At 52.8% G+C, this 10,000-nt stretch overlaps 1 protein-coding gene across 1 annotated transcript; it reads left to right on the plus strand.

Annotated features, from left to right (window-relative positions):
- Nucleotides 1-240: 240 nt before the first annotated feature.
- LOC135980180 (maestro heat-like repeat-containing protein family member 6) lies at nucleotides 241-9,934 on the plus strand (the record flags this gene model as incomplete). The annotated part of the gene is made up of 5 exons (XM_065580231.1): nucleotides 241-393; nucleotides 2,544-2,720; nucleotides 8,425-8,580; nucleotides 9,462-9,563; nucleotides 9,832-9,934. Coding segments are annotated over exons 2-5 (430 nt in total), but the record flags the coding sequence as incomplete, so codon positions are not given.
- Between the last annotated feature and the right edge of the window lie 66 nt (nucleotides 9,935-10,000).

Below are 10,000 nucleotides of genomic sequence, written 5' to 3' on the forward strand. Positions count from 1 at the left end.
AGCCCCCTCCCTCCCTGCTCCGCATGCAGCTGAGCCTTAGTGAGGGAGCAGGGTAGGCCTTGATCTCGTCTGGAGCCTCGAGGGCCCGTTGCGCTAGCAGCGTTTCAGTGGGGCACACACGGTGACCAATCGCGGTGCCCGGCGTACAGCGCATGCCGTGCCCGTGGCAGGTGGAGCTAAGGGCCCCTTGGCAGAGATGAGTCGTGAGGGTCCAGCCCCGTTCTCTAGCTTGTTTCGCTGTTGGTGTGTTAGCTCCTCCAGTGCCCTGACCTTGGCAATAAGCAGGAAGACGCCATCCTGGACCAGTTGAGTGGGCAGCTGAGAGACCCCAACACTGTGGTGCGCTGGCTGGCGCTCAAAGGCCTCCTGAACCTGTCCCTGTGCCCAGAGAAGGTGAGAGGGGAGGAGGGCTGGGGGATAAACCCAGAACCGCAGGGAGCTGCTGCAGGGCTGGGGTCATTGAAACCTTCCATGGGGACATGGCCCTGGCCTCGAGTCAGGAGCCCTAGCTTCTATTCCTGGCTCTGTCACTGACCTGCTTGGTGACCTTGGGCAAGTCTCCAAGCCTGGCTCCTGCAGGGTGTGTCTCTGGGTGTGTGCAGTACCTGGCACTGCCGGGCCTGATTGTGTCTGGGGTCTCTGTGATCCAAAGAACCCTAGCACTAGATTAGCAGCAGAGCTGTGGACTCTAGACCCCAGGGAATGCTGGCGACACCAGTGATCAGGGACGCCCAGACAGAGCCATTTCGCTTCAATTAGGAACCATTTTTTCCTACAAATCCCCTTTTAAAGCCTCATAGGTTTTAACTGTTGATGTCACGGCTCTGTCCCGCAGCACTTGCTCCTCTGAAGAGCTCTACAGGGGCCTTTTGCTGGCTTAAATACACAGATCTGGCAGCCTGGTCAAGAGGAGACAATCTGAAGGCAACTCTCACTAATGATAATTTACTTACCCTGAGAATAGCGGGTCAGTCCGGTTTATTAAACCCGGACTACGATTCGATCAGACGTGGAGAGGGCGTGACTGTCATTCTTTGTCATACACCATTCCCATCGTTCCACGCGCCTCAGCCTGCTTTTCACTTGCTTGTGGTTCATTTTTTCTTCCGGAACCGGTTAGCCTGTATTTGACACATTTTTTTCCCTGATGCCGGTTGAGATTTTCATAGATTCATAGATTCTAGGACTGGAAGGGACCTCGAGAGGTCATCGAGTCCAGTCCCCTGCCCTCATGGCAGGACCAAATATTGCCTAGACCATCCCTGATAGACAGTTATCTAACCTACTCTTAAATACCTCCAGAGATGGAGATTCCACAACCTCCCTGGGCAATTTATTCCAGTGTTTAACCACCCTGACAGTTAGGAATTTTTTCCTAATGTCCAACCTAAACCTCCCTTGCTGCAGTTTAAGCCCATTGCTTCTTGTTCTATCCTGAGAGACTAAGGTGAACAAGTTTTCTCCCTCCTCCTTATGACACCCTTTTAGATACCTGAAAACTGCTATCATGTCCCCTCTCAGTCTTCTCTTTTTCAAACTAAACAAACACAATTCTTTCAGCCTTCCTTCATAGGTCATGTTCTCAAGCTCTTCTCTGGACCCTCTCCAAAAATGTTTTGTGGGGCTGTCTTTGAAAGGTTCAAAAACCAAATACAGAAATGATTGAATCTGGCTTTTAGTAACAGACCAACCCTAGAACTCGTGTGCAAAATTGGCTCCCTCCTCTAGGCTGGGCTGTAAGGACAGGGACTCGGGAGAACCCAGGTTCGGTTCCTGGCTCTTCCAGACTCTCTGGGTGACCATGGGCGAGTCACGTAGCCTCTCTGTGCCTGAGTTCCATGTCTGTACAATGGGGATAGAAATCCTTCCTTTGTGTGCCTAGCCTGTAAGCTCTAGGGCAGGGGACGTCTCTTACTGTGCCTGGAAATCCCCCAGCACAAGCCCTGATTGCAGATAGGCCCTCGAGGTGCTATTTGAACCCCTATAACAATAATAGACTTGATTTATTTGGGGTCAATGTGTTGTGCAGAGAACTTTCCACAGATGATACCCGCTAATAAATACCATCCCCTGAGATCTGGGGTACAAGGAAGCAGCTGCTTATATTGCAGGTAGCCGGGCCTGCTGCCCGTGATCCTAGCTGGCTGTGCAAAGGCTTTGAGGTTCTAACATGTCACCTGGAGGCAGGGGCGCTGGAAGACTTTTTATAGTGGAGGTGCTGCACCCCACCTTACCCCTGCCCACACCCCCTGCCACCCCTAGAGCTGGGCTCAGGAGCAGGGCCATGGCTCCAGGAGCCGGGGGCGGGGGAGGTGGATGGAGCAAGGGGACCGAGGCTGGGGCCACAGATGGGGGTTGGCGCAGGGCTGGCAGCTGGGACCCTGTGAGCGGGGCCAGGAGCAGAGCCCCGTGTAAAACCTGGGAGTGCTGCAGCACCCCCTTAGTTCCCATGCTTCTGTCTGCAGGGGAGGTGGACGTTGTTTTGGAAATGGCTTGTGGGTCACTGGAGGGTGTTTTGTAAAGCAGCTCCTCATTTCACGCAGGTGGGGAAACTCCAGCGTCTGCTGCCAGAGGTCCTGGAGCAACTACAGGAGGTAGACAGGGACATCATCGCCGAGGCCATCACCGTGCTGAAAAACATCCTTGCCAGCATGGACAGGCAGAGCGCCAGCCGCGCGGCTGTGCAAGTGGCTGAGAAACTCCTGCCTTTCATTGATGATGTAAGGCCTGGTGGCCCATAGGAGACCGTTCAAACTGCGGACCTGTGAATGGGGGCTGGCGGGTGGGCTAGCAGGGCCTGTGTATGGTCCTAGCCAGAAAAAGGATTGTTGTAAATGATGTGAGCCCATTCCCGCCTTCCTCTGCTACCTCACTCTCCTTCAGAGCGTATGGCAGAAAGGATGGGAACCCTTGTGTCCTGCAGGCCTGCTGACAAGGATCAGGGCAGCCTGGGGACAAGGCTCCCCTTGTGGAAGGACATGCATTCCTGAGTCTGCATGCAGTGAGGGGGCCTCTGCAGCACAGGGTGCAGCAATGCTCTTGCTGGCTTCCAGGGTGACAAGTGATGGTACCCTGGTGAAAATCCTGCCCCTCCTCTCCCTGGCCAGGAATCCCACAGCTGGCCTGGGAGCTCCATAAGGAAACGGCTCCGTTTGTAGGTTCTGCAGCTACCACCCTTTCCTCTCCCCTTCGTTCTCATGGCAGCGCAGCATCAAAGGAGGGCCTAGTTCTCCCCAGGCCTTTCATAACCACAAACTAGCCCCCGCCGACACGTTCACCAGACTGATGTCCAGTCCCCCACTGGATGGTGAGATCCAGCAAGTGGGCAGGAGAAAGGGGCCCATCCATTACTGCCTTCTAGGGGTAACCCCCAGTGGGGGCTCCTGGAGCGTCCACCCACCTCCCCAGCTTTCACAACACTAAATACTACCCTCAGCCCTGCCGAACTTTGCTGGGACCCTGCCGCTCTTTATTTAGTAGTGGCACAGGCCCGGCTCAAGCTGTTCCCAGGGTCTCCTGGACCCCAGCTGCAGGATCTCGCCCTGGTGCGAGCCCTTTAAACCAAACCCCTCTCGGGCCCGGGGGGAACAGAACAGGTTCTTTATGGGGGGGGTGTTAAATCCAAATAGCGTTAATGAACACAACGCCCATCACCAGGGAAAGGCAAATAGGCCTCAACAACTGGAGGGAAGACCAGCGAGGTGCCAATTCAACATCTGCCTATGCCCACTGCAGTGCAGCTCTGATGCCCCCAGACCGCTCCCATAAGTTTTGTGCAGAGCCTGCCCGGCTGCTCTGAGCTGACACCGGGGGCAGGAGCAGCTGGCTAGTAAGATTAACATGGAATGGAGTCTAGCAAACAAGCCAGGCTACCTGTGTAATGGCATGTTACCCTGTATGATACTGTTCGACTACTAGGTGACGCTCTGTAAAATACCTTATTTCAATGAACCTCAGCTGTATCCAGCAGAGCATTAACGGTTCTTATGATGAACCCATCTGCAGTGCTCAACTTTTGCCAGGGCTTAGCCCTGGCACCTCTGGGCTTGCTGCATCAGTTATGATTGTAAAAAAATTGCTTGAGCCCCAGCACCTCTTTCATTACAAATTAAGCACTGTCCATCTGGTGTGTGTAAACAAGCTCTGTAGGCAGTACATATCTGGTACAGAACATGATATGGTGTCAGGAGTAAACTAAGAACAGAAACCAAAGGAAAACAGCAACACAGGTTGCAGACAGAAGGAACAGCAACGAAGTTTGCAGGACCTCATCAACATGCCCCACTCTGATTCCCCAGAGAACGTCACTTTTCATAACCCTTCACAATGGACAGACTGGAAACAATGTTTGGCACGATTTTGCATTGCAAACAAGCTGCACAAAGGAACTGGGGATATACAGGTATTGACTTTAATTTAGGCTATGGAGAAGCACGCAGAGCATATCTTTACCTCCTTTGACTTTACTGAAGACCATCACAAAGACAACTATGCAAGGGTTGTGGTTAAGATTGATGCACACTTTATAACCGAGGGAAATGTGGTTTATTAAAGAGCATGTTTTCAGCAAAGAATTCAAGAACCAGGGGAAAATGTTGAAAGTTTTAGAAGACCTCTGCATCCCCTGGCTGAAAACTGTGATTTGGGGAATGTAAAACATGAAAATTTCAGAAACAGGCTGGTTATTGGGTTAAAAGATAAAAACCTTTCATAGAGACAAGCCAGGTGAGGTCTAAATGATATTCCCTCACCTACCTCTAATATCCTGGGACTGTCACAGCTATAACAACACTGCTAAAAACCTTTCACAGTAGCTACCGCCGAAGAGAGATTTAACTCTACCCACAGCTATACAGCTAGCAAGAGTCAGAATTAGTCAAACAACAGGCAAAAGCAAATTGAAAAACCTGCAACTAGCTTAAAAGCTACAAACAGACACTTAAGTGTTAAAAGTCTTTCTCATAAAATCCCTGAGGTAAGGAGAGAGAATTCGCAGGCTAAGAGGGACAAATGCCAGTCTACATGCACAAGGTGTGGAAAAGTCATATCCCAAGGGATGATACATGTCCAGCCAGAGGCGCATGCTGTAATAAATGCCTGAAATATGGACATTTTGCAGCTGTTCGTTGCACTGAAGCAGTCAGGGAGTTGACTCATATTGCAGACAATCAAGACCCATTGATTCTGGGATCTATCACTTGTGATGACATGGCGCCCGCCTGGAGAGTGACATTGAATATTCAAAGCAAGACTATTGACTTTAAAGTTGACTCGAGAGCTGATGTCACACAGCTCTGACCCTCCCTCAAGGGATTTTGAACTGCATGGGCACCGAACCAATTTACAAAGACAAAAGCTTTGCGTTCCGTGTGTATGAGATCAAAGACCAACAACCTTCTCAGCTGCAGAGTAGCAGCCATGATGGGCCTAGTGAGAAAGATGGAAGAACTTGAGGATCTGATGCTATTGGGCTTTTGAAAGGTGATCTAGTCCAAATCAACTTAAGAGGCAATGCTGAACCAGTGAACAACCACCTCTACAAGAGAGAGAACTGGGAAAGACTAGCTGCAGATTTTTGTGAATTCAGAGGACATCATTGCCAGGTCATTGTGGACTACTTTTCCAGCTATATAGAAATAATGTACTTGAAAGACATAACATGTTGCAGTGTTATTGAGAAACTGAAGTGTACGTTTGCTCATTTCTGTATCCAGAACAACTAGTGATGGACAATGTCCCACAATTCACTGCAGCAGAATTTAAGTCAGTCTGAATGAAATATGATTTTGCTCATATCACTGGCAGCCCAAATTACTCACAAGCGAATGGAGAGGCTGAGAGAGCTGCGCAGACAGCCAAAAACATCTGACAGCAGGAAGATCCATTCCTTGCTCCTCTGAATTACAGATCAACACCAACAGCAGCTCCTGCATCTAGTCTAGCACAACTCCTCATGGAAAGACAACTCAGAACTACTGTTCCAAGAACCTACTACGAAGTGGCCAGACAGGAAGAGCGCAGCCAAATCAGATAAACAGGCTAAAAGAATCATAGAATCATAGAATATCAGGATTGGAAGGGACCTCAGGAGGTCATCTAGTCCAACCCTCTGCTCAAAGCAGGACCAATTCCCAACTAAATCATCCCAGCCAGGGCTTTGTCAACCCGGGCCTTAAAAACCTCCAAGGAAGGAGATTCCACCACATCCCTAGGTAAAGCATTCCAGTGCTTCACCACCCTCCTAGTGAAATAGTGTTTCCTAATATCCAACCTAGACCTCCTCCACTGCAATTTGAGACCATTGCTCCTTGTTCTGTCAACTGCCACCACTGAGAACAGCCGAGCTTCATCCTCTTTGGAACCCCCCTTCAGGTAGTTGAAAGCAGCTATCAAATCCCCCCCTCATTCTTCTCTTCTGGAGAATAAACAATCCCAGTTCCCTCAGCCTCTCCTCATAAGTCATGTGCTCCAGACCCCTAATCATTTTTGTTGCCCTCCGCTGGACTCTTTCCAATATTTCCACATCCTTCTTGTAGTGTGGGGCCCAAAACTGGACACAGTACTCCAGATGAGGCCTCACCAATGTCGCATAAAGGGGAATGATCACATCCCTCGATCTGCTGGCAATGCCCCTACTTATACAACCCAAAATGCCATTAGCCTTCTTGGCAACAAGAGCACACTGTTGACTCATATCCAGCTTCTCGTCCACTGTGACCCCTAGGTCCTTTTCTGCAGAACTGCTACCTAGCCATTCGGTCCCTAGTCTGTAGCAGTGCATAGGATTCTTCCATCCTAAGTGCAGGACTCTGCACTTGTCCTTGTTGAACCTCATCAGGTTTCTTTTGGCCCAATCCTCCAATCTGTCTAGGTCCCTCTGTATCTGATCCCTACCCTCCAGCGTATCTACCACGCCTCCCAGTTTAGTGTCATCTGCAAACTTGCTGAGAGTGCAGTCCACACCATCCTCCAGATCATTAATAAAGATATTAAACAAAACTGGCCCCAGGACCGACCCTTAGGGCACTCCGCTTGAAACCGGCTGCCAACTAGACATGGAGCCATTGATCACTATCCCTTGAGCCTGACGATCTAGCCAGCTTTCTATCCACCTTACAGTCCATTCATCCAGCCCATACTTCTTTAACTTGGCGGCAAGAATACTGTGGGAGACCGTATCAAAAGCTTTGCTAAAGTCAAGGAATAACACATCCACTGCTTTCCCCTCATCCACAGAGCCAGTTATCTCCTCATAGAAGGCAATTAGGTTAGTCAGGCACGACTTCCCCTTGGTGAATCCATGCTGACTGTTCCTGATCACTTTCCTCTCCTCTAAGTGTTTCATAATTGATTCCTTGAGGACCTGCTCCATGATTTTTCCAGGGACTGAGGTGAGGTGAACTTATGAACACTTTTACAACAGATGTCACGCAGAGAACTGCCTTGTCTAGAACCTGGTGCCCGGAGGTGACATGTAACTGCTGATTGGGGTCACCGTTTAAAGGTTCAGCCACTCCCAGAACAGCTCAAGTCACCCCGTCCCCAGGCTGCCCCCTCAGCCTCACCTCCCAGAAAGCAGTGGCCCCTCCCTACAGCATCCAGCTATTGCTCCTGGTTCTCCCTGCTTGGCACAGCTCGCCCAGCCTCCCTGGTCACTGGACTGGTTCAGCTCTGCCAGCAGCCATGCAGGGCGGGGGCCCAGCAGCACCATGTGACCAAGCGGGGCTGGCTCTGATTTAACAAGAAACCCATGCACAGGAGTGGGGCAACCCTCAGCCCACTCCGAGCCCCTGGAGGCTGGGTGGCTTCCAGTCATGGCTTCCAAGGCCCCCTATCTGGGAACTCCTGCACATTTACCACTCCTTGGCCCTGGGTTAAATCCACCCCAGGTCCCTGTGCGTGGCTTGAACAAACACCAGTGTAGGAATTTGCCCCCCACGCTTGGCCACCTTGGCCTGGCTAGAGGGCCGCTGTGGGTCAACAGCAGTGTGAGCTGGGCCCGCAAAGCGGGAGGACAAACGACACCCCCTCCTTCGCTCTTTGAATCTTTCCTCATCACTCCCTCTCTGCCGCCCCTGTCCTGGCGCTGCTCTGCCCTGTGCATTCCCCCTTGGCTGACACAGGTGTGTGCTGATGTCAGTGTGCCCAGAGCTGGCTGTGAGAGCCCAGGGGCAGTCTCACCCCACCTTACTGCTCTCCCTGGCCAAGAAGTTACCAGGCCAGCCCCTCAACTGGTGAAAATCTGCATCTCTATTGCCGTCAATGGCGCTATGCCCATGAGACTCTGGCCCCAGCTGTGGCTGTATGGCTGGGGGTGAGTTACCAATACCCCCTGCAGGGCAGACATCTCTGGCACAGTGAGCGCTCGCCCCGCTGGGTGAGAATGACTGTCACAGCGTCTCCTCCCCACGTCGTCTCTTGCAGGTGTCCAGCAGGCTCCGGGTGCTCTCCATCACCCTCTTTAAACACCTGCTGGAGCTTGTAAGGGGGCTCGACAGGAGGCGGATGAAGGCGCATGTGCTCCAGAGCCTGGTCCCGCTGCTCCTCCTCGTGCATGATGAGCGTCCCAACGTGTCCCAGGTGAGGCCACGAGCTGGAGCCTGCAGCGGATACCGTTACAGAGTGACCAGTAATTTGTTTTGAGGGGGCAGCATGTGACACCCCCTCTTTAAAGGGTCTCGCTGACAGAGGGCAGGTGCTCAGTGCTGTGACAGTCAGGCGCTCAAAATCACTTGAACGTTGAGTGCAGTAGCGCCATGACCATGGCGCCCCACCCAACTGCTGAGTCTTCCCTGCATCCTCTGAGCCCAACACTCCCCCCCTGCAGCCAGGCTGAGAGATTGGGTGGGGGGAGGGGTCGCCTCACCACTCCTACAGCCACTGGCCTCCGCACATTCCCTGGCTGTGCTGGTGGGAAGAGCACAACCCTGGCCATGGCCCCTACCAGGAGCAGAGCTACCCAGTCTCCAGATGGTGCGCAGGACCCAGTGTGCCCTTGGCCAAGCGGCCCGGACAGCCCGTACTAGACATGAGATGCCCAAGCCGCCCCCCCTCCCCCTGCCCCAGGTGTCTCTGCACATGCTAGTGCTCATGGCCACCATCACTTGGGAGCCAAATGCCACCAGCACCAATGAATTCACCCTCCTACCCACCATGAGGTGGGGAACTGAGGCACAGCATGAGGCCTAGCGCCTCAAAAGTATTGATCACCCATAGGCATTAGGCACCTAAATCCCTTTGCAGCCCTGGGCCTAAGCAACTTGCCTGAGTTCCTGCAGGGAGAGCTGGGAATTGAGTCAGGTCTCCAGCTATTGCCTTAGCCACACCGCCGCCCTTCCGCAAGCAACCTGGGGCCGGGAAGCGTTCAGCATGCACGGTCTCCCCGCCTCTGGGTAACGAGGCTAGTGGCTTCCAGCTCCCGTAACCGTGGCCGGCTCGCCCTGGCCCCACTTGTTTTGCAGGTGTGTTGGGACACCCTCAGCAGTGCGGCAGAATTCCTGAAGTGGCACCAGCTTGGTGGCTTCATCCAGCGCAAGGATACCTGGCAAAGCTGTGACTGCCTGGTGAGGGAGCCCTCAGGTCATTCACTGCGCAGCCCTCGTGGTAGGAGCGGGGGAATCGGTGGATAGGGCACCCCCCATTGCCCAGCTCTGTGCCCACACTGAGCCCCAGCCCTGGGACCACTCCTGGCCCTGGGTGTAGTCCCTCTGCGTGATCCCCCCGGCACAGGAAAGAGGGGTGAAAACAGGACGTGCGCTCCACACACCTGGAACCCGGCCTGCGGGACGGAAAGGCCTTTAATAACCTTGTGCTCCCTTGTTCTGGTCCTAGCTGACGCGCTACAAGGGGAGAGCCAACAACTTTCTGTGCCAGACCATGGCCTTTCTGGAGAACCCACAGACTCCACTTAGACAAGCGGCCATCAGGTTCATAGGTAACCACAGAGCAGGGGTCCCTTTAACAGGGGGGCTGGATCTGGTCCCAGGCTCTCCTCAGTCCC

This window comes from Chrysemys picta, unplaced genomic scaffold (assembly GCF_011386835.1).
Source record: "Chrysemys picta bellii isolate R12L10 unplaced genomic scaffold, ASM1138683v2 scaf2096, whole genome shotgun sequence".
Lineage (NCBI taxonomy): Eukaryota > Metazoa > Chordata > Testudines > Emydidae > Chrysemys > Chrysemys picta.